The 25,916-nt window shown below is 35.0% G+C and overlaps 1 protein-coding gene across 1 annotated transcript in view; it reads left to right on the top strand.

Annotated features, from left to right (window-relative positions):
• The first annotated feature begins 1,010 nt into the window (after positions 1-1,010).
• PJA2 (praja ring finger ubiquitin ligase 2) overlaps positions 1,011-25,916 on the top strand; it is a 70,166-nt gene continuing 45,260 nt past the window's right edge. Inside the window, exons 1-4 of the mRNA XM_045837970.1 lie at positions 1,011-1,145; positions 16,447-16,564; positions 18,267-18,467; positions 19,875-20,925. Of these exons, the coding sequence (XP_045693926.1) occupies positions 16,534-16,564; positions 18,267-18,467; positions 19,875-20,925 (1,283 nt within the window). The 5' untranslated portion in view covers positions 1,011-1,145; positions 16,447-16,533. The remainder of the gene's footprint in view (positions 1,146-16,446; positions 16,565-18,266; positions 18,468-19,874; positions 20,926-25,916) is intronic.

The raw sequence follows: 25,916 nt of genomic DNA, 5'->3' as shown, positions 1-25,916 counted from the left end.
TAGGATGAAAAGAGGACACGTGCGGGACGAAGAAACAATTTAACGTCACTGATAGGATTAACTAAACTGTAGCCGGGTTTAAATTAAGCAAGGTGTTCATGGACTACAGCTGTTCTATTTATTTCTGTTGCATATGATGGGAGCTGTTACTTTCCATCTCGACAAACGAACAGCGTCAAGATGAAAACTGGAAGGCTCTGGTCAGGCCATGGCTATAAAGAGAAAACGAAGGCCTCCCCTATAACCCGTCCCCGCCCCAACAGAATCAGAAATGAGGGTGCAATGTGTGACTGCAGGATCGGAGGGAAGAAAGCACTGTATAGTGCGCAGACTCAGGGTAGACAAATGTACCCTTCGTCAGTCTATTTTTTCCTCGTACTGCTTCTATCTGAACTGTAAGAGAGCGAATATTATGCCAAGTGACCTTAACCTTCCTAGTCACGTTTCCAGTCAAATTAAAATTGATTTTTAATGCCTCCATTTTGGTTGTTGCTGTTGCAATTTCCGAAACTCTAGCTGCGCCAGTCCTACCCTTAATCCTCCACACTCCCTTCCCTTTCCCCGAAACCCCGCCCTTTTTTCCCGTCCCAAACCACAAAAGGCAGTGCTGTTCCACCCCAGCACGGTGCCCCGCCCCCTCCCCAAAAGTCGCAGTGCTGCAGGGAAAGGAGGCGGGCCCTGACTGCGGTGTGGGGTGCGAAAGACCATAGTTTCTCCTTCCTCTCCGGCCAATCTGAGAAGTCCTCCTGACCGAGACAGGAGAAACAGGGTGCAGAAACAGTCTAAGTACTTTTTCCCTTTTTCTGCCACGTCCCAACCACTGACGTGACCCACTCTTCAGATTACGATTGGCTAGGTGTATTCCACCCCCCACGCCCCGCAGAAGTCCTTTAAGTCTATTGGTCGATGTAGTCTTTGGGGCGGGGCTTGCGTGCCATTTTCCCCCCCCCCCTTTGCCTCGGTTGCGACGCAAGGGGCGGAACCCGCCACCACCGCCTCTGCTTCCGCCGCCGTCGCAGCCGACGCGGGTACCGCCACCTGCCGCTGTGCGTTGGGCGGGGGAGGAGTTGGAGGCGGAGAAGAAGGCGGTGGTGGCGGGTGGAGGATCAAGCGCTATTCTCGCTCCGGAGCCGCTGCACAGTTCGGTGAGGGTTAAATCTGGCTTGTTCCCATGTCGGGTAGGTGAGGGTCGGGCGAGGGAATTGCAGCCTTCAGCTGCTCCCTTTCTTAATTTCTCTTGGGAGGGAGCGGGGCCTGGCCCTAGTCCGCTGCGCCGGCCATGGTGGGTGGGGTTGATGGCTGTTAAGAGGCCTTCTTCGCCTCCAGGGCCCTGTCCAGCCGGGACCTGGCGCCGTGTTCGTGTCCCGGCGGATGACATCGATTGGTCTTGGGGGTCTCCATCATCCACTTTTTCCTGCTGCCTCTTCTGCTGTCCTTGGTGCCTTGGCCAAGGACCCAGCTGCCTTTCTCCGCACACCCGCAACTGTACGAGTTTTCTCCCACTAATACCTCTCACCCACCTTCCCTACCCATTTACAGTCACCCTACATAGAGCTGATCCATCTTACGCCATAGGCCTGCTGCCCACCTCTCCCGAAAAAACCGTCCGTTGCTGTCGCTCTGCTGACTGTATTTGCATTTTTCCCGATTGTCACCGAGGCTCGGGCACGCAGGCATCCTGTACAAACCATAGCAGTCGTTCTTCTCCCAATACTAGCACCATTCCATCAATGCGTCTTCCTACTAAAGATGTCTGGTCGGAGCACGTCTCTGGCAGAGGCACCTTCAATGTGGCCTCCCTAAGATTACTGCTTTTAATCATTTTGCGCACATTCAAAATGGTGAGTTTAAAGCCGCTCAGCCAAGTTAAAGGAAAGGGGAGGAGATCATCTTTTTTCAGGAAGGAGGAAGAATCTACTTAGGAGATGTCCCTCTCGAGGCATTAATTACTGTTATTTATTTTACATACTATGGACACTGCTGTGAGTCTTCTGTTTCTGTGAACTTTACGATTTTTTTTTAAAAAAAAAGGCTTAATATATTGTTATTTCTATAATGAGCTATCAGTTAAATTTTTAAAAATGGCAGTCACCTCTGTTGAAGACTACAGATTTTTTGAAGAGTATGCAAATATACATGAAGATAACAAAAATAAACGTTTGAACTATTTTTTTCAATTTTATAATTGCCTTATGGAATTCATGTCATTTTTATATGCAGTAGCTTTAATTAAAAAAAAACTAACCACAAACATGCAAGCTTGATGTGAAATTCTACAGTATAGAAAAAGAATGATTAGATAAAATGTGAACATTTCTTTTAATCCACCCAGTTCTATTTCAGAGTGGAAAGTTAACAATTTATGTGCATCTTTCTAGGCACTTTAAACACATATACATATATATAAGGTTGTTTGGAGGGGGTGTATACCAAACACATTGATACATCACTTGCTTTCTTAATTACATATCTTGGACAACGCTACTTGTTATATATAGGTCTCCCTGATACTTTTTTAAAAAAAGGCTAAGTGATATTTCATTAGTTTGGGCTATAATTTATTTAACCATGTCCCTTAGTGAAGGACATTTAAATTAGTTTCTTTTTGCTATCACAAATAATGCTCTTTAAAGCCAACTTTTAAATTTATTGGTGTTTTTTAATTACAAACTTTAATTCTTTCTAAATTTTAAAAACTCACACAGTATGAGAGAATGTGAAGTTCTCCCATTTCCTCTGGTTCTACCTTCAGACTCAACTATTCAGGAAACTTCCTGTGTCTGTACGTGATTATTTCTGGAGCGCGGATTCCTAGAAATGGAATTGCTGGGTTAAAGGGTATATGCATCTTTAAATGTTGATAACTATTTCTTTCTCATTCTTTTCAGGGTTACACATTACTATTTTTTTATGCATGTCTTCAGATAAACTTTAGACTCCTACACTAACTAAAAAATCTTAAGTATTTTGAATAAGGTTATATTGAAATTTTAGATTAATTTGAAGCAAATTGACCCTTATGATGTTGAGTCTTTTTCCCTCAGAAATGTATGTATTTATGGTATTATTCTATTTATATTCTTAGGAAATGTTTTATATTTTTCCCATATATTATAGTCCTTAATATTTCTAGTTACTTTATGATTTGATTGCTCTAATGCATGAAAATTTTCAGTTATTTTTTTTCTTTTTTCCTGCTGATCGTGAAGCTTTTGAATTTTTTCCTGTTTAGACCACTTTTTCATGTATCAGATCACTTCATTGAGTTGATGATTATGTGACAGTATTCACCGTTTTGTGACTTTCTTTTCAATTTTTATAACTTAGGTGTTTTCCTCATTGCTTTGCCCATTTTATGTCCTATGTAATGTTGAGTAGTAGCAGTGATAGCTAAAAATGTGATCTCGTTTCTTACTTTTAAGGGGAATACTTCTGATGTAGCATCAATTATGGTGTTTGCTGAAGGTTTCCCATAGAGACTCTTACGTTAAAATAGTTTCTTCTATTCTTGGCTTTCCAAGATAATTTTGGTTTTAATTTCTGATGACATTTTAAAAATTGTAAGTGGGTATTAAATTTTATTGATGTTTTTGACATCTTTTGAGTGGCTACATGAGGGCATTACTAATATTTCCTGTTTAATATCTTCTCAAGAGAGCTCCTTTATAAAGAATCAACTGTATTGAGGATAATTTACTTATAATAAAATATATTTAAAATGTGCAGCTGAGTGTGTTTTGACAAATGTTTACAACCATGACACCACCACCACAGTCAAGAGTAGAATATTTTCATTCTTACCATCAAGATCTAAAATATTTCTGTCATCCCCAAAAGTTCCCTTCTCTGCCCCAGGAAATCATTCGTCCTCTTTTTCTCACTCTAAGTTGGTTTCATTTGTCTAGCATTTCATATAAATGGAATTATGTAATATGTACTCTTGCATCTGACCTTTTTTTCTCTGAGCATGATGTTTTTTAGGGTCATCCAAGTTTTTATGCCTAACTAGTTCACAGCATTTTACTGCTGTGGTCTATTGATTTACCACAATTTGTGGACCATTTCACTTATTTATGGATATTTGGATTATTTCCAGTTTGGTGCCATTGTTAATAAATAAAGCTGCTGTGAACTTTCATTCATGAGTTTTTGTGTGAACATGTGTTTTCATTTCTTAGATAAATACCTAGAAATGGATTCGTTAGGTTGTCTGGTAAGTGAATGTTTAAATGTAAGAACCTGCCAAACTCTTTTCCATTTGATAGTTCCAGTTGCTCTACATTCTCATTAATGCTTGGTTCTTTCAGTCTTTAATTTTTGCCTCTCTAGTGGGTACGCGGTAGTATCACACTGTAACTTTAATTTGCATACATCTGATAAGTGACACTGAGAACTCACTCGTGTTTGTGGGTCATTTTATGTCTTTGTGAAGTATTTGTTGAAATCTTTCACCATTTTTAAAGATGGAGGTATTTGTCTTACTGAGTTGTAAGAATTCTTTGTACATTTATTGTACAGGTCCTCTGCCCCACACACGTGCACACAGATTGCTGTCTGAGGCTTGCTTTTTCATTGTCCTAACTTCTGAAAATAGAAGCACTTTTAATTTTGATGAAATTTAGATTATTTTTTTTTTTACTATTTGTGTTTCCGTGTTCTTACACAATGAAAAGTTGTGCAGATTTTCTTTTGCCTTCGAAAGGTTTTGTGGTTTTGGCTTTTATGTCAAGATGTATCACCCGTTTGATTCTTTTATACTGTGTGAGATACAGGTCAAGGCTCATTTTCTGAGTCCTAGCACCATTTGTTGGAAACACTTTCCTTTCCCCCTTGAATTAACTTAGTCAATACTGAATTGACCTTGTATGTGAGTCTGTTTCTGGACTATCCCTTTGATATTTGTACCTATAATTTTGCCAATATCACATTGTTATACCATACTGTTGCTTTCTCAGTGAGTCCTACTTTATTTTTTTCAAAATCACTTTGGCCATTTTATTTTCTTTGCTCTTCCATAAAATGTTTTAGAAGTAATGCAATTTCTGCAAAAAGTACTGAGGGGATTTTCATTTAGATCATATTAAATTCATTGATCAATTTGTGAAAAACTGACATCCCAATATCGAGTCTTCCAATTAACACAGGACATCTCCATTTATTTAAATCTTCTTTGACTTCATTTATCAGCATTTTATAGTTTCAGCATACATATGTATGCAGGGAAAAAAATCTTATTTTTGCTAGGTTTACATGTAGGTGTTTTACTACTTTTGATACCAATATAAATGATAATTTTCTTAAAATTTAGTATGCAGTCATACATTGGTAGTATATAGACATTACTTGAATCTTGCAACCTTGCTAAAATCACTTAATCTAGTAAGGCCCCCCCCCCCCCACACACACCAGTTTCTTTGGGATTCTATGTACATGATATCTGCAAATATAGAGCAGTTTTATTTCTTTGTTTTCAATTTGTGCATACAACCTCCTCTCTTTTTTCCCATTTATTTTATTGTCTAGGAACTCCAGCATGATATTAAACAGGAGTGGTGAGAACAGATATTTTTGTCCTGTTCCTAGTTTTAAGAAGAAAGCTTTTAGTCTTCAAGTATAAAGGGCCTTTTATGAAGTTATTATATATAGTTATATTAAGTGTAATAGGTAATCTTTTACCAAGATAAGGATGTTCCCATTCTGTTCCTAGATTGCTGAGAGTTTTTATTATGAATAGACATTGAGTTCACTTAAATTTTCTTGCTGTATTTATTGAGATGATCATATGGTTTATCCCCTTTGGTCTGTTAATAAGATGAACTACATTGATTTGTTTTCAAATTTTGAACCAACCTTGCATTCTTTTAGGTGTGCCTCTCTTGGACATGATGTATTATCATTTCATACAGTAGTGGATTCTATTTGCTCCTATTTTGTTAAGTATGTTTTTGTATCTATGTTCATGAAAAATGTTTTTTTATCATTGTATCAGGATAATGCTGGCCTCATAGAGTTAGAAAGTGTTTCTTGTATTTTCTGAAAAACTTGGGATAGACTTTATATTTGTTTCATAAATGTTTGTTAGAGTTTGCAGGCCAACCCCTTTGGGCCTAGAGTTTTCTTTGTTGAAAGATTTTAAAGGATAAATTTAATTAATAGGTTGACTAGGGTTATCTACTTATTTTTGAAAACTCTCAGTCTTTGACTATATGCGTCACTTCTCACTATGTGAGCTTTAATAGTTTGTGTCTTTTAAGGAATGTATCTATTTCATCTGTTTATTACCATAAAGCTGTTTCATTATTATCCTTTTAATGTCTGTAGCATCTGTAGTGATGCCCTTTCTTTCATTACTGATATTGACAGTGTATCCTTTTATCTTTATTAGTATATTTCCAGGTTTATCAAAATCTGTTTAATTTTTCCAAAGATCCAATTTTTTATTTTATTGCTTTTTAAAATACATTTTTAAAATTTCTTTGACTTCTGCTCTTTTACTATTTCTTTTTGTATGCCTTGGGTTTAAATCTGTTCTATTTCTTAATGTGTAAGCTTAGGCCTTTGAGACCTTCTTTTCCTATTCAGCACTGCTTTAAATGATCCCACAAATTTTATGACAATATTTTCTAAGTTCTTATGAGACCTCCACTTTGACCCATGGGTTATTTAGAAGTATGTTATTTAATTTCCAAATATTTGATGATTTTTCTCCCTCCCTTTCTGTCTTTAAATAAAATCTCTAGAAAAATATTTTTTAAAAATTCTTATCTGCAGTTCAGTGTTACAATCTTAGAGTTATCAGAAACCTGCATTTTAGAGTTCTTGTCAGGGTCCTTTCCATGAATTTCTTTGAAGGTGGAACACTTTTCCAGGAACATGCTTGCAAAAGCAACTAAAGCAGTAACTGTCTAAATGGGAAAAGATTTGAAGATGGCTATGGTTAGAGATCTGTGAGAGAATTCACAAACACATACACACACACTCTCTCACAAATGATTCAATTGACTTAGTTATCCATTCATTCAAAGTGAGAAAAGATTCCAAAGGCAAGTACAGAAACTCACATTGTTGTAAAAGAACTTTAGCTCTTTTAATAGAGAAGACAGTTATTTTTCTAAGTAATCAAAGACTTGGTAAAGACAATATGAAGCACAGGAAATATTTTCATAAGACATAATCTTTGTGTCCTAGACAGATTACATTAAAGGATGGGGGAAACCCCCTTTTTTTTTTCATTTCTCATGCGGAGCAGTCAAATAATTCAAAAAACAAAACAAAACAACAACAAAAAACCTGTTATCTCACTAGAGTAAAAACCAAATTCTAATTTTTCACTAGAATACTCTGGATATTAAAACTCTTTCTTGTCTTCAACTTTAAATAAATAGATTCTAGTCTTACAATGACTACACATAAAATTCCTTTGTCTCAGTTATTCATTTTCTACAAAACTGCAAGTCTCTGTATCCAGTTAGTTATTATTCTATTTGTAACAATCATTTTACTTTAGGACAAAATTTTCTTTCGTTCCTTTACAAAACAAAACAAAAAACATGCCATTTGTATTTTTCCTTATCTAAATATTAAAAAATGTATTCTACTTCCTTTACCTACTTTCATATACAGTCATTTTCTTTTACCCTTATTATTTCTGGTAGTTTTAATTACACACATTAGAATTCTTAGTCCTTAAGAATCCTTAATTCCTAGTGAAAAATAAGCAAGCAATTATGGACTGGAAAATTCATAAATACATTTTATAATTACTAAAAGTATATTTTTCCTCATACTAAATTTTTCAAACTGGCACAAATGTGTTTATTAACAGACCCAAATATCTTTTTTTGTCTTTGTAAAAAAATATAAAAACCATAAGTAGATAAACTTACTGTTTAGCATTTAATGTTTATCTTACTTGGAAATGCTTTAGATATTAAATGAATATCCACTATTCAGTTTAACTTAGTATAAACTTTTATGTTTCTTTGATGTACTTGCTTTTAATAATTATGTGTGGGTTAGGCATTAAAAAGCTAACCATCATCTTAAGTTATTTTTCTTATTGACAAATTGTTAAGATATACTTCCTTTTATTGAACCATCAAACTTAAACTTTTATTTATCAAAGATTATCTTAGATCATATGACCTTAAAAAACATTTGGGCCAGTTTGTATAATCTGAAAGTATACTTGATTTGTATAATTTTTTAAAGACAAGTAGAGCTTTTTATAAATTCATTTTGGCAATACCATTTGGAGACAGTAAAAATATCTATAACACAGAGGACACAGAGATCTTACAGCCTTTGTTGTAAAATGTTTTGCCACACCTTATGTATAAATCTCAAAACTAATTGGGTATAAATTGTGTTTCTGATGAATAAGTTAATGTTACTTGCTCAAATAGCCAGTATTTTACTAAAGATTTTTTATTTACATGCTGTAAGGATCCCTATAGAGCTGTTTGTGGAGTCATTTTGTTCTTTAGAAGCTTCTGTTTAAAGAATAAATTTCATTGTTTCATAGTGGTTTGGAATCCTCTCTTTCAAGGGTACTTTTTGAGGTAGACATTTCTGAGTTAAAGGTTCCCCAAGACTGGCCACTGCAATTCCAAAACTTCACCCATTGTCCAAAAGGCACAAAATTATTGTCCATTATTGACCAAGTTGAACTCATCTTTGCCTTTAGATTTCTGAAGATGTCTTAATTATGAGGAGATTATTTTCCAACAATCTGTCTAAAACACAGGGAATCATGTGTTCTACCCTCTTTTGAATAGAATAGGGAAACTTACCAAGAAGCTTCAACAAACTTCAGGTAGGCACAATAAAGTCAGAGCTCAAAACTCAAAGAAAGTGGAGCTTGGATCAAAGAGAGACTTAGCCTCAAACTCCAGCGTTGGCGAGAAAGCAGTGAGCTCATTGGGTCAGAGGGTACCAGCGCCCGTTTGCTCATCCACCTTGGAATCACTGGGGGTCTTTGGATTCTACCTTTGATGCCATGAACTGTCAAAAGTTCAGAAATAACAGAAGTAAAACCAATGAATCACTGAAGTAGTAGTATTTAGTAAAAGTTTATTATGTATACACCAAAAACAAATTTGTAAACCAGGAGCACTCAAAGCAAACATGGAATGAGGTTCAGTGGTATATTGTTATAAAATAGCTTATGTAGTAAGAAAGTTGTTGGTTACAATACAGATACTCGTGTTGTAAATTGATAATGCATTCAATACACCTACCTAATCTACTGAACATCATTGCTTAGCCTAGCCTATAATAAATGCTTATACTCAACACTTACGTTAGTCTACAGTTGGACAAAATCTTCTAACACAAGGCCTATTTTATAATTAAATGTTGAATATCTCATCATTTATTGAATACAATATCCAAAAAAATGCACTGTAGAGTATTGGTTGTTTACCCTCATGATTGCCTGACCGGGAGCTGCAGGTCACTGCGACTGCCCCTGCCCAGCATCACAAGATGGTATCATACTGCTAGCCTGAGGAAAGATCAGAATTCAAAGTGAAGTTTCTACTGAATGCACATTGCTTTCACCCACCATAAAGTCAATACATTGTGAGTCAAACACCATTGTAAGTCAGGGACTATCATATGCAAAAAAGGGCACAGATCAATTTAGCATTGTAGAATAAGCTAAATTAATCTGTCTTTGTATGACTGAACTGGTTTTGTGTGTACAGGGAATTTTTATGCCTGGTCTCTTTGATTTTAACACAACCAAGAGTGTGAAACCAAAATTATTAAAGTACATTTAGAATAGCATCAAAATATGTAAGACACCTAAGAGTAAGTCTGATAAAACTTTTGCACCAAAAATTACAAAACAGCAGTAAGAGACCTGTTAAAATAAATAAATAGATAAATATTCCATCTTTTTAAAAAGGTTTTATTTATTTTTAGAGAGGGGAGGGGAGGGAGAAAGAGAGGGAGAGAAACATCAGTATGTGGTTGCCTCTTGTGTGCCCCCTATTGGGGACCTGGCCCACAACCCAGGCATATGCCCTGACTGGGAATCAAACCACTGACCCTTTGGTTCACAGCCTATGCTCAGACCACTGAGTTACACCAGCTAGGGCATCCATCTTTACTAGAAAACTCAGTGTTAGTAAAATAATCAGATTCCTCCAAGTTGAACTATAGCATCAGTAAAAATCCCAGAATTTTTTTATTTTGATATGAATTCCAAAATTGATACCAAAATGTAAATGTTTCAGATGTCAAGACTGGTTATGCAGTTATGTAGTAATTAGTTTGTATTAAAACAGCAGTTTTCAACCAGTGTGCTACAAGATGCACACTGGTGTGCCACAAAAATTTTTAAAACATGCAATTTTAAAACGAATTTTTAAAACATACCTGGCCATTTGGTCAGGGGCACTGACCTCTTTTCCTCTAGATTGTTAAATTTAAAAAAATGACAATGGCTCACACAACAGTAGCCTTCTGGTGTGAATCAAAAGTGTGCCTGGTTTTGTGTCAGATAGGCAAAAAATACATTTTTGGGTGTGTTACAGAATTATAGTAATTAGTTTATATGTGCCATGAGATGAAAAAAGTTGAAAATTGTTGTATTATAATAAGGTAGAGGAAAAGACTGAGGAAGAATAGTCTAGAAACTATAGACCTCCACATATGTGGTTTCTTGACTTGTGACAAAAGTTCCACTGAACTTAAGAGAAAGCATTTATTTTTAATCAATTGTGTTAGGTGAACTGGATGTCTGGATGGACAAAAAAAAAAAAAAGAACTGTGACTTTTACCTGAAACTATATTTAAAAGTTCATTTGAGTTGGATAATAGATATAGATGCAAAAGCTGTATTATCAATCTTCTAGAAGAAAACCTAGGAGAATATCTTCCATCATCTTGGGGTAGGCAAAAATTTCTTAGAACATAAAATTGATAAGTTAAAATATATAATATTAAAATTTTGTATTCATCAATACATTATTAAGAATAAAAGACAAGCCACAAACCACAAGAATATATTCATAATAAGTCTGGTGAAGGACTTGTATCCAGAAACTATAAGTAACTCTTACAAATCAAGAAGGAAAAGGCACAAACAACCTAATTTTTAAAATATGCAAAAAAATGAGCAGGTTCCTCACAAAGGTAGGCATCTGAGAGGCAAATTAGCATAGATAAAGGTGTTCTACATTATTACTTATCAGAGAAATGTCACAATGCAGAACCATCACACCACTACCAGAATGGCTGAAATAAGAAACTGACAATGCAAGTGTTGCCAAGGATGTGAAACAGCTGATGCTTTTCTGTGTTGTTGGTGCGAATGTAAATTGTTTCAGCCACATTGGAAAACCAGCACTACCTGTTAGAGCTAAACCAAGCTCTGTACTGTGATTCCAGGCTGTATGTAACTAATAAAGGTAAACCCGAACCCAAAACATAAAAACCTTGTGCAAGGATGTTTATAACAACATGAATGAATCTCAGAAATACCTTGTTTGGCAAAAGTAGACAGACACAAAATAATTTTTACTACATGATTACACTGGTATGAAGTTTTAAAACAAGAAAAACTAATTTGAGGTAATAGAAGTCAGGATAGTGGTTGCCTCTGAGTAGGAGGAGTTAATGACTTGGAAGGGACAAGTGAAAACCTTCTGAAGTAATGGTAGTGTTTAACATCTTAGGCTAGGTGGTTGTTATACACGTGTTTATATGTAAAAATTCATCAAAGTACTATATGCTCAAGAGTTTTATGCTTTATTATTATAAACAATTCTTCAATGAATGATTGCAAAGAAAAGATTGAAAAGCAAGTACTTACAAGATTTGCCATGAAAAGTTCCAAATTTCCAGAGTACAAGAAACCTCATGTACACTTCGTCTTGTTTCAGCATTTTGCCATGCTTGTTTCTTGTCTCCCCAACCCTCTCCCCAATTCATATGTGCTTTTTTTTTGTAGTTAGCACACATTTAAAGGTCAAAATATCAGATGTATTGATTTAGTCTGATCATATTTTGTGACGTTATCATCAAAGGTACTTTGTAACATTTTGGTATGCTCAACATTGAATTTTCTATTTTCCTGTACCCTTCTTTTTTGCATTCCTGGCTGTGATGTGGAAATAAATCTCTGCTACCTCTTTATTCTGAACTGATTTGACTAGTGCATCTCAAAGGAGAGGGTTGAGGTGGGTCCTTATTTGTGTCACATCTGAATTAGAGATCTTTTTATCTAAATGAGAGATAAGTTTGAATAACATTTTTCATCTTTTTATGGATTAATATTTTGTTCTTTCATCTCAGATAGTCTTTGAGTGTCCTTTAAATTTTTATCCTACTTAGCCAATTTTACCTCCATTAAACTGGAGAAAATTTTTATTTTTCTGGTGTGTCGAGTACATGAGATCTGTCCTGAAGGTATCCAGCCATGTAATAGGAAAAATAGAGGCATTTATTGAAGATACAAGAAACATTGTACATAGGACAATGACGCCTCAGCCCCCTTCAAAGTAGACACCTTTGGACCTTACACAGTTCTCCAAATCGCCACCAGCTGCCATGTCATATTTTCCTGAATCTTATCAATGGTCTGAAGTCTGTTCCCTTTGAAAGATGATTTTAGTTTTGGGAAAAGCCAGAAGTCACAGGGTGCCAAATCTGGCCTGTAGTGGGGCTGAGTCACCTTGGTGATTTGATGTTTCACCAAAGAACTCTGCATGAGATGTGATTGATGAGCAGATGCATTGTCATGGTGAAGCTGCCAATCACCAGTTGCCCATAGCTGTGGCCTTCTGAATCTGAATAGTTTCTGTGGAGAAATGTTCATACTGAATGCAAAATTTGATGCAGATTTGTTGGGTACTTGCTCAGTCATTTTGAATGCAGTGGCCACACAATACACCTGAGCACTTAATGGTGTCTACAGCCCCTACTGACTAGTACAGTGAAGTCATCATTGTTCACACATGTGCATTTCAGTCCACTCTTCTTGGCTGCCAGGTTGCATCGATGCCATGCAAATCATTTTCATTATCTTAATAATGTCAGGACTTTTTCCAGACCTCGTGTGTGTGTGTGGGGGGGAGGGGGTAGAATACTCTGTGACATGTATGAACCTTGAGGGCACTATGCCAAGTGAAATAAGTCAGACAAAGACAAATCCATATGATCTCACTTATATGTGGAATAAAACCAAGGTGATAGATAAAGAGAACAGACTGGTGGTTGCTAGAAATTGGGGATGGGGAAGGAGTATGGTAAAATGGGCAAAGGGGTTCAAAAGGTACTAACTTTCAGTTATAAGTAAGTCATGGGGATATAATGTACTACATTATGACTATACGGTTAATAATGCTTTATGGCCTATTTGAAAGTTACTGAGAGAACACCAGGTCTTACAAGTTGTTTAAAAAATTATATAATTTTCTATGGTGACTCTTATGATTGTTTTACCATATACACAAATATTGAATATTGTGTTGTACACCTGAAACAAATGTAATGTTTTATGACAATTATACCTTTTTTTAAAAAAAGGAAGTTCTTGCTCTCAGCAGATGGGTCACAGGAGTATACAACCACACTTTCAGTTGAAACTCTTCTTCTGGAATTTGAACTGATTTCTCTCTCCTGTGCAAAGCTTCATTTGGTTCAGTTAGATTTAAATTCTAAAAGTATGTGTCCCTGATTCAGTAACTGTTCAGTGAGTGTCTACCAGATGATGGGTGCAGTATAGGTGCTAAGTAGCATTTCCGACATTGCCAGCAGCGGGAGACCAGTAGAGTTCCTTCTGATAATGTCAGTTACAATATGGCACTTCGCATGCTGAGAAAAAGTAGAGTCTTTAAAGGGAGAAAATAAACTTTCATGAGATGGTATTAGAAAATATTTGTTATAGTAATAGGTGCAACTATAAGAAAATATAGTATATGTAAGTACATGTCATTTTAACTGTTTGCATTATATTGCAGGATTTGTTAAGCTGCAATAGACTTAACAGCTCAAAACATTGATTATCTCATAGTTTGAGTGGGTGAGAGAAATTGAGGAACAGCCTGGCTGGGTGGTTTTGCCTTGAGGCCTTCCATAGGTTACACTCAGGATTTAGGCTGGGAATGCAGTCATCTGATGACTTGATTGTGGTTGAAGCATCCACTTTGTAGCTGGTGTATTAACATGGCTATTGCCAGAAGACCTCAGGTCCTTTTGGGCAGAAACTGCCAGTTACTCATCATGTGGATCTTTCCATAGGACTACTTGAGTGATTGCATGATGTAGCAGCTGGTTTCTCTCAGAGAGCAAGAGCCAGGAGAGAAAGCAAGGAGGAAGTCAGAGTGTCTTTTATGTCCTAATTTTGTACACCATGCACTGTTACTCCTATCACATTATATTCATTAGAAATAAGTTACTAAGTACAGTCCCCACTTAAGACGAGCGAGGGAGACTGCTTTTTTGAAGGGTAAAGTATTAATCCGTGCACATACATAATTTAAAACTACCACTTTATTCTAGTAGAGGTATGATGTTACTGTAATTTTAGGGTGGCAGGAATATTTGTTGATTTTGTTCATGTTGTATCCTCAGCGCTGCAAATAGTGCTCTGGAACATGTCAGAATAAAGCTATATTCTCCAAAAAATAGGTAAAATACTTGCGAACTTGCATCCATGCTTAACCTTTAAGATTGCCATGTACTGTACTTTGAATCTGTTAAGATTTGAGTTATTTCAGATTATTTTTCTTATTAAAACAGTATTAATTAGCCCTGTCTGAGTGGCTCAGTTAGTTAAAGCATTGTCCTGTATACCAAAAGGTTGTGGGTTCCACCCCCAGTCAGGGTGCATACCTAGGTTGCAGGTTTGAACCCTGGGAAGGCAACTGATTAGTGTCTCTCTCTCTCTCCATCCCCCATCCCCCCCCCACCCGCCCCATCCTCTTTCCCTCTCTCTGAAATCAATAAACATATTCTCGGGTAAAGATTTTTTTACAAACAATATTAATTAAAACTTGTATTTTTGCCCTTATAAGATTTTTAAAGTATATTTTTACCCTTTACTATTGTGAACAGTCTGGCTCAGTTCAGATTGATCACAACCTGTTGCTAAATTTATAATTTATATGGGGAAAATGTGTTGTATTCTCTTAGGTTTGTTAACTATCCATAACTAGACATAACATATAGTTAAATTCATTTGCAGAACTATCATCTTCTAATAAATTTTTGGTGATAGGCAGTTAGCTATAGATCAAATGTTTAAATAAATCAGGTGTTTAAATAAAAATTATGTCTTGTCCTGACTGGTTTGACTCGGTTGGTTGAGTGTCCTTCACAGAATGAAAGATTGCCAGTTTCATTACTGGTCAGGGCACCTGCCTGGGTTGTGGGTCCGGTCCCCGATTAGAGGCAACCATTTGATGGTTCTCACATCAATGTTTCTCTCCCTCTTTTTCTTCCTCCCTTCTTCCCTTTCTAAAAATAAATAAAATCTTTAATAAAAATAAATAAAAAGTAAAAATTAAGTCCTTATCAAAGTATGAGAAAAGCACTTGGCAACTTTTGAAATAGTAAGTAATTGGATTATTTTCAAAACTACAGATGGTCTTTTTATATTTGTTATGTGGTAAATTTTGATTTTTCAAATTTAGAATATAAGTTCTTATTTATGATTAAAATATCTGAATAATTGACTAAAGCGTAAGTGTTCATTTACACATTAATTTGTTGAATAGTTTATTGTATACACATTAATTTTTAGTTGTCATAAGCCGTTATTACGTTACTTCTCATTTATTATACATTGTGTACTTTATACATTAATCATCATATACCTAAGTTTATTTTCTTAAGGTTAACTTTTCTTTTAACAGGCCAGGGCTAAAGGAACAATACAGTGTTTGATAAAGAAGCAAAGATAGCATAGTGTAATAGATTCCCAAATAATTTGACCATGAACCCCAATGAACACCTCTCCAGATATCCAGGGTCTGGCAGAAGTAATGCCATTGAGTGTGTGGTTGGTAGGATACATTACAAGATGGGCAGCAGTTTGAACATTTCACCTAAAATGTCATATGGTGTGGTTGAGTGTAATAATTGTTATGTTACAGAATTACATGCTTACGATTTTGTTATAAAATATTTTTATGTAATAAAAAAGGGGTGTTATTTGTGCCAGACCCTGTATTTGCTTATTTGCTTATAAATTATATGTGTCTTGTTATCTTTGTCAATCTTAAGGATGAAGTATACTTGGCAGCAAGATTTTTCAAGAGGAGATGTAAAACTTTTCAGATTGCCATCTTTTTGATTAACTCATCTGATCAGTTTTTTTGTTGTTGGCTGTTGTTATGTGCCTAAATGATTTCACTAGAAGGAAGAGAAGTATTAGCTTGTCTTTTTTGTTTGTGCTTATATTAATATTTTGTTTAATACATGGTTTTGTTTTAGGAATCTTCTGCAGCTTATCGATTTTGTGAGTGAAAACTAAGTCACATCCAAAATTCCACTGAACTGGGCACACGAAAACTGCCATATATGTCACAGTATAGTGAGAAAGAGTCAGCAGGTAAGCAAGGTGTCTGTCGTTTCCTGTACATTGAGGACTTTGTGTTTTTCCTTCAAGGCTCCTTCAGTACTATGTGTGACATGTGATTATGTTCTTACCTAAGGCCATTGTTGATCCATATATTAAATATTTGTAAAATTTAATTTCTATATGAAAATAATTGTAGGTAGGAATTCTTATATTTTCTTTTCACATTCCTGTGGCTTTTGTTGTGCTTTCCACTTTGGAGACTAATGCATTATAGGACAAATTACTTAAATCAGGGGTGTCAAACTCATTTTTACAGGGGGCCATATCAGCTTTGCGGTTGCCTTCAAAGGGCCGAATGTAATTTTAGGACTGTGTAAATGTAACTACTCCTTAACAGTTAAGCGAGGGCTCAGCACTGCCACCAGGTAGAAGCAAGGTGCCGGGCAGGATAAAACAAGGTGGAGGGCCGGATTCAGCCTTAGGGCCTTATGTTTGCTACCTGGGACTTAAATACTTAATTTTAACCTTAATTTTTTGATTTTTAAAATAAAGTACAGTCCCTGCCTCTTTAGGTTGTTAAGGGGATTAAGTAACCTAATACTTAATATTGTATCTTACAAGTACATGCTATTTTTTTCCATGCTTCAAAACAATTAAATTGCTTATTTTATTGCAATAAAAATATGTGTTATATTTATTGACTATTCCATATACTGTGAGATAATATTTTGTTCAGTTGCTGTATTATATATGTAAAATCTAATTGAATAAATAAATTTAATATATATAAAATACTGTCATATTTAGTAAAAGATGACTGTTTACTACTATATATTTCTTTGTCATAAGAATTCAGTGTTCAAGTTAATCAAATCTTTATGGCTTATATTACTGTAATGTGTGCTGAATTTTGAAAGGTAGGGTAGCAATGTATTTGACTTGGCTCATCATTGTTTTCTTTTAGAGAATTGTTTTCTTTTAGAGAATTTATCTGATCCTAACTTTTGGGATATGTTTATTGTGATCCAGTTGGTTCTTTGTGACTGTTTAGATATTGTTTAAAGAAGTTACTTGTTAGTATTGACAGGAATGTATTCATTCTTTATGTAGTTGAAACCATCATCATATCAGGTGCTAATAATTCACTCAACAAATATGTATTGAGCACTTATGTGTAAGGTACTTAGATAATTTGGAGGATCATTCTCCAAGTCTTAATGAACTTTTTGCACTGTAGCAGTTTGCATATGAAAATCTTTTTTGGTAGGTCACATTATAAAAATCTTAAGTACCTTAAAGGAACCGAACTTGAAAAGATATTTTTGCTGCCCTGGCTGGTGTGGCTCAGTGAATTGAGTTCCAGCCTTGAACCAAAATGCTGCTGGTTCCATTCCCAGTCAGGGCACATTTCCTGGGTTGTGGCCCAGGTCCCCAGTATGGGGCACATGAGAGGCAACCACACATCGATGTTTCTCTCCCTCTCTCTCTCCCTCCCTTCTTGTCTCTCTGAAAGTAAATAAATAAAATATTTTTGCTGGTAAAGAGGCCATATAACTCATAACATAGTACTTCATATTTATTTTTTAAGTATGTTCTGTAGTACTGGTAAGGTACAGTTGACGTTCAGTAACATATGTTTTGGCAAAAACTAACATGTGTTGAAACAATACCCCTGCTAGTCACCAGAATGAAGGTCATTGCTCTGCCTCTTTTATTTTTAACTATTTTTCAGCAATGGATCAAGAATCCAACAAGGCTGCCTGGCCCAAACCAGCTGGAGGATATCAAACAATCACAGGCAGGAGATATGGAAGAAGACATGCATATGTCAGTTTTAAACCTTGTATGACAAGGCACGAAAGAAGCTTAGGTCGAGCTGGTGATGACTATGAAGTGTTGGAACTAGATGATGTTCCAAAGGAAAATTCCTCAGGTATGCAACATGGAATTGCTTAAGAACTTTTCTAAGCATGTAGGAAGGTAGTATTTCTTGTAGTATTTGAAATTATCAGTGAGTTTATGTGTCTATGAGTAAAATGCTGTACATTTTTTACCAAGAAATTCTATTTTGAAATTTTTATTTAAATTGTATTAAATTAATATTAATACTTAAACATAGGAGAAAATAGAATATGGCCAATCATTGAAATATAACTACATTGGCATGTCAGTGATTATATTGTCACATTCTTTAGCCAGAGGAAATTTTCACCTTTTAATCAAAAAACATTGTTTAGATGTGAACGGAGTATATTTTTCCCTGTATATTATATTTAAATAATTTCTTTTTAATTGTGTCTAAATAGTTTAGCTTGGCTCATTTTATTTTTTTAAATTGTTTTATAAAATATAAATGTCAAGTGATTCTTAGTTATTTATTCATTTAAAATTTCTTAATTATTTAGTAGTTTGAAAAACTTTTTGCAGATATTCATGTATTATATTATTTTGGGCTGGAATGTCAATTTCTTCTTGTCTGGAGCAAACTTGGTAATTCTAAATTATTTTCACTGCCATTCATATATAAGAATGTGAATTATTAAGGTCATTCCATTAAAGAAACCTTTATGTGATCTGACAAGACTGATTTTCAGTTATTTATAGTTTGTAAATTTTTTCCCCAACAAATCTCAAATGTCTTCATTTTTATAATTACATTAATAGTGATAAAAAGATAGTATTGGTAAAGTAATTTATAGAATATATATGATTTTACTCTTGTGTCAAGATGCTGACAAACCACGGCAAAGAGAATCAACATTGGCTTTTGTTGTTTTTCATTTATAGCTGTAACATATCTAAAGTTAAATCATTATTATAGCTGTATTACAACAATCCACTAGAGACAGAGATATAATCTTGTGAATTGACATCAAACAGAATAGAGTCTCATTTCTCTTAGATCTATAATCTGATCTTATATCTGTTATAAGTACTCTTGAAGTTTTTGTTTTAATCTACATGTAATAAAAGAAGTTTAAATTGTACACCCCAACAATTGAGAAGGCAGTGAGTTCACTTATGCCTTTTATTGTTTGGTTTTTCATTAGCCTCTCCTTTTAATGCCTTTTACAGAATCTTTTAGGTAATAGGACTTAAGTGAGAAACCTGCAAAAGACATCTAAGTGAGATGATACTGAGTGTCTACACAGTGGTATAGATGAATCATAGGGTAACCATTCTGCCCTTCCAGTTAAGTTAGGGCATATAGAATCACCTGTCAGAGAAATTCTTTTATGTTTTTAAGTGGGTAATAATTGGTATGCTTTCTACTTAAATAGCCATTATTAAGTCAGTTTTCTGAATTAATCATTCTAAATATGTTTTGTTTTCTATGAAGGTTCCAGTCCATTGGATCAAGTTCAGTCTTCTTTACCCAATGATCCTTTATTTGAAAACAATGAAACAGGAATTCCCGTTTGTGATACAGCACTGAATCAAACCATTGAGAGCAGTCCATCCTTTGCTGCAGTACATCATAATGGGGAAGGCAGGGAGACCTTAGGAAGCAGTACAAATCTTCATAATCGCTCAGAGGGAGAATATACTCCAGGAGTTTGTAACGCCTCAAGTGTCCAAAATGGAATTGCATTGGTTCATACTGACTCTTACAATCCAGATGGCAAACATGGAGAGGATAATGACCGTCTTCAGCTTTCTGCAGAAGTTGTGGAAGGTCGTAGATATCAGGAAACATTGAGCAATACAATATTTGAGTTGGAAAATGGAGAGGTAGAGGCATATACTGGTCTTTCACCACCAGTTCCTTCTTTTAACTGTGAAATACGAAATGAGTTTGAAGAATTTGATTCAGCGCCTTTAGTGAAAAGTTCTACTGGTGATACTGAGTTTGTCAATCAAAACAAACACGAATTTCGGAGGTCCTCTTCTGAAGAGGATGTTACTAGAAAGGAACAAAATAATCCTAGCCAGGAGACACAGAGAGAAAACTCAACTGAAGATTCAGCCTGTGCTCTGGGGCATATTTGCCGTGAACAAAATACCAGGGGTAGGGACAACAACCAGGGAAGTTCTCCTGAACAGGTAGTGAGACCCAAAGTTAGAAAACTGATTAGTTCAAGCCAGGTGGACCAAGAAACAGGTTTTAATAGGCATGAGGCTAAACAAAGAAGTGTTCAGAGGTGGAGGGAGGCTTTGGAAGTTGAGGAAAATGGCTCAGATGACCTCTTAATAAAATGTGATGATTACGATGGAGAACATGACTGTATGTTCTTGGATCCACCTTACTCAAGAGTTACACAGAGGGAAACAGAAAATAACCAGATAACATCAGAAAGTGGAGCCACATCAGGAAGGCAAGAAGTTGTGGATAACACCTTTTGGAATGGTTGTGGAGATTATTACCAACTGTATGACAAAGACGAAGATAGGTAAGGTTTTACTCAGTGCTTTGCCAGATTGTGTGTTGAGCAAAATGGTTTATTTCTAGTACCATGTTGTGTGGTGGTTGGGCTCTCCAACATAGTCATATTTTGACTTATCAAGTACTCTTATTTACCAAGTGCTAACTGTATGTGCAAACTAGCACTTAGTTTTTTACAAACTTTTCTTTGAGGTGTTTTAAGAGTTTACAGAAATTAAAACCAGGTAATGATTATTGCTATAAGAGAATAGATACAAATTATTTTAATGCTCTGTATTTTCAATTAATAAAATGCAAGTTATTGTATTTTTTAAAATTCTGTGCTAAACCAGTCTGGGTTTAAAAGGTAATTAAAACCACAGAAAATTTTGATTGATAATATTACATTAAGTTTGCCAATATTTATTAATATCACCTGTTTTCTTTATTCTTCCTGTTGCTCCTTCTGTCACTAAGTTTGTTTTTTTTACTTATTTTTACTTAGCACTTAATTTTCATGAACAGTTCTATGTGGTGCATACTATTATTGAATTTGTGAATGAGGACACTAAGCACAAGAGAGTTAGCTAACATCCTAAGGTCACAGAACTAGTGAGCAGTGGAGCTGGAATTTGAATATCTGCTTATTGCCGAACTCCAAACTCTCTGTTCTTCACCACTACAGTTTGCTGTTTTCACAAGAACACGTAATTTTTCTTGTAATAAGCATTCTGATTCCTGTTACATAGTATTTTCCCCCCAAACTGTAAAATGACAGAAAGCAGAGGGAAATGGAGAATTTCTTTGTCCAACTGCTGACTTTCATTATTCCAGAGTCCAGGTGTCCTTTTAAGCTAGTTGTAACATGAACTATATTCAATTACATTGCAATTTCAAGATTTTATTAGCTTGTGGAAATAATATTTTAACTAGAAATTACATCAAGGAAATAAATTTATCCTTTAGAATATGAATGCATTTTGTGTATTTTATTTCATATCATAAAATCAATAAAATACATGTTTTCTTTTTTCTACTTAAAAAGTAAATTTATTGAGGTGACATCAGTTAATACAGTTGTATAGGTTTTAGGTATACATTCTATAATACATCATCTGTATATTGTAATTATATGTTAATATACTTTGGACACATGAATTAAGTAACTTGTAGAAACAATGGAAATATAATTTCTACACTATCATGGAAGTTTGTAAACTTTAAGGATTAGCAGACAATTATTTATGTAACTACTGCTTTTTAAGCTAAGGGTAAAGGTAGTTGAGAACTTTTGCCTGACTTATTTCTGTTTTTTTCAGTTTAGGTCCACAGTCTTTTATCCAAAATCCAAAGTTCTAAAAACGGACATTGGCAGCAAAACCTGACCTGACTTATTTGACGGCAAATCTGGGTCTGAATTAAAATGAGACTTTTTTCCAAGTATTTGTGTATTTTGTTGCAATAATATGAGTGCTTGATTTCTGGGTGTTGGCTTTGACCCCAGTGGGAATTGTTAGATAGTGTTTCTAAATCTCAGGGAGAAAAAAAATCTAAATTCCAAAACATATTCAGTCCTGAGATTTTTGGATTGGTTTGTGAACTCTATTATACCTTGAGGTAACTATTAAAAAAGTAAAACAACTTACAGTTTTAGGTAACTGATCTCTTTGAAAGTATGAAGTTGTTGGCATTTCTTTCCTCTGACATTTTTTACTTTTTGAAGAAAATAATTTGGCTGTATCTTCTCCATTATGGACACACTAATCAAAAATAAAAACCTCTTTTGTTCGCTTTAAAGAGTCAGGCCTAATATCATCTAATGAAGTTGAAATTTTTATGCTATTTGCCACCCTAATGAGAAAGAGTAGTTTTCTTGACTCTTGGTTTTTAAATTGATTCTTTTTGTTAATAGAAGTGTTTTCTTTGCCTAGAACAACTCTAGACTTCTTAAAGATTATAGGGTGATGTATTAGCATATTTATTTATAATTTTTTTTTCCTTAAGTGAAATGTCAGTAAAGTGGGGAGGACAAAAAAACCAGAATTATCTTCTGGAGGGTGGCCCCGGTAGGTGAGTGTTCTAGGAACCCATCTGTATCAATGTACTAGCTGGTGTTGCTGTGTTCGGCCTTAGTGGATTCTTTTTTTAAGACTCTTCCAGTATGTGTGCCCATTTCATGATGAGTGATTTTTCAGTGCATCTGCCCACATGGTACTGAGTGTTCAGCAGTTTTTGACCAAAACTGGCATGACCTCCATGCCCCACCTTCCCTATTCCGCTGACCTCATCCCTAGTGACTTCTTTTGTTTCCCTGGATGAAACAAAGTCCTCAAAGGGAAACATTTTCCCAGTGTGTAAGAGGTAAACAAAAAATGGCAGAAACACTAAAAGGCATCAAAATCGACAAGTTCTAAAACTGTTTTGAGCAGTGGGAAAAAACATTGATAAGTATATTGCATCAAATGGAGAGTACTTTGAAGGTGACTGATGTTTAAACGTAAGAACAAATACACAATGTTTTATAAATAGATTCAGTTTTTTTAGGTCCCCTTTCATATTCTGAACAATAATAGATTCTTTTTTACAGACGGAGTATGCAGGTGAGAAAATCACTTAGAGTTTTCTTTCAACCTTTAGAAATTTCAACAATAGAAACGTTTTTCTTTCAACTTTTTAGTAATATATTGAGTTACAGAACCTGTAGTAGGGTGTGTTTAAATGATGAAACCAGTTCTGGAGCATTTTTTTAAAAAACACATTGTTCTCAAAGATGTTTCTACCTAGGATTCCACTAATATTTGCATCTTTAAGGACCTCATTTCAATAGTCGCTACAATTTTAAGGTTTAATTCTATCTTACTGTTTCCAGTTCCTCTGCCTTTACTCCCTGCAAAGGATCACAGTTGACAGATGCCTTTTAATATGGTGCCAGATAAAGGATGAAATTTAATAATTTTATACTGCTGTTTAGTTTCATTTGCTACTTGTTCATCTACCTGATGTTTTACTGTAGTCTCACTCAGCTCTGATATTGTCAGTTTGGGGTAATGGGAAAACACAGTGCTGTACCATAAGTACCTTGAGAAGGAAAGTGCAAATAGCTTCTGTTTTGAGGTTGCAGTATTTTTTTTTTAGTTTTCTCTGCTTTATAAAACTTAAAGATAATGTACGTGAAAATTTTTTTGTTCTGTTATAATATTTAGTTATGAATTGAACTCCCTTATCAAGAACATAACTACAGTTTACTGTGACATATGTAGATACAGGAATTTTGGCCACTTTAGAAATATGTAGCATATATATTCTTTATGAGTGGAAAGGTATTTTAATGAATGCATGACCCTTTTCCCGAAAATTCTAAATGATCACTTAATCACATCTGAAACATGACAATCTACAGCATGAGTGTTGCAGCTAGTAGCATTGCTCTGAGCTGTTTGACGGGAACTGAGCACCACCTTATTAAATTAGAACTCAAGGGGAATTTTAATAGGCAGCATATAATTACCAGACTTGGAATTAGACCAAAGAGCTAAGGTTAATGCCGTGTTCTTTTGAAATATACCCTGAGAACTTTAATAACTGTTTGAATACAAGATCTTGAGTTTAAGAGGACCTTTCAGCCATTCCAACAAGTTTTAAACTTGGGCCTAACTGTTCTGAAGAGAGGCATGCCATCTCCTAACCATTTATTCTTTCTTGAGGTTTCTTTCACCGTGTTTCTGTCCCTAGTCCTTAACCTTGCTTAAAAGGTGAAAAACCTTACCCAAGATAAAAATGTCAAGACAGCTTTTTTTGTTGATGTTGGGAGAATAAAAAGAATATTAGCCAGTTAGTTGATGTCAATTGGTACATGCAAAAAAGAGTTACCTCCCAATGTCAGAATTTGTTCCAGTATTCTTGAATTCTTTAATGATTGCTGTTTCCATCAAGTTCACCAACCTTATAAGGAAGACAAGATATACAGATAATTATCATGAGACTAAATTAAGCTGTTTTCCTCTTCCATATTGAGTTAGCTAAAGGCCAGGAAGAAAGGGCTCCTCTGATCTTCCTGTATCCAACAAATAAAATGTCTATGAGCAACCAAGACAAAGATCTTAAAGCACATGCTCTAACATTTTATCTTGTTTCCTAGTTCCTAGAAGTTTAGGAGTAAATTAGAGATAAACAGCTTTGTTCTTCAGGCATGCTAGATTATAATAGGTATTAAGGGAACGAACCAGGAAGTTGTAGAAAGCAGGCAAAATTCAAAAAGGACACCATGTGGGCCTTATGTACTACATAAAATAAGCAGGCTTGTATATTGAGCAACTTCCATTTATACTGCTGTATTACAACATGGTTAAATGTTAACAGTGGTTCCCTGTCCCAGACTGCTTAGATTATGTTCAGTATACTATCTTTGAAAATGCAGAGAATTTTATGTTTTAACACAATTTCAATCCAGAGTATTTTTGATAAAAATTTTAAAAGTTTTTTTGATCCTCTGCTAGTCAGATTACAAAATTATCTAAAATTTATTTTTTCCTTAGGCTTCTATGTAGTTGAGTATTTATGCATGGGATAAATGCCAGGGAAGACCAACCAGTTCCTTGAGGGATTTAGTGAAGAAGTTGTTTTTGTCTGTTTTTATTTCTAGATCTTATTTCCACCTAGGATTTATATATAACTTACTTGTCTAGAAATCATATATAATTTCATTCCATACATGAAACAAGGTTTTTTTGGTTCATAATTGAATGTGTAAAGAATATAACATTCTAATAAGTTATAGCTGTTTGCTGTGGAACGTAGCTCTAAATGCTAATGGAAGACAGTACTAGTTATAGACCATATGAAGATAAAAGAGGTTCTTAACTTAGTTTTTCCTTGGAGAATTTGAAATGTTTAACCCGTGTGCTTTTGTAATCAAGAACAAATGGTCCTCTGTGCCACAATTATTTTGTATACTATTTGCTCTGTTGCTTATTTTCTTGGAGAACTTACTTTTAAATTCTTTCTCATTTTGCTTTTAGT

This window comes from Phyllostomus hastatus, unplaced genomic scaffold (assembly GCF_019186645.2).
Source record: "Phyllostomus hastatus isolate PE091 unplaced genomic scaffold, TTU_PhHast_1.1 phas_contig_254, whole genome shotgun sequence".
Classification (NCBI taxonomy): domain Eukaryota; kingdom Metazoa; phylum Chordata; class Mammalia; order Chiroptera; family Phyllostomidae; genus Phyllostomus; species Phyllostomus hastatus.
Note: the sequence above shows the minus strand (reverse complement) of the source record. Positions and strands in the feature narration are given on the sequence as shown.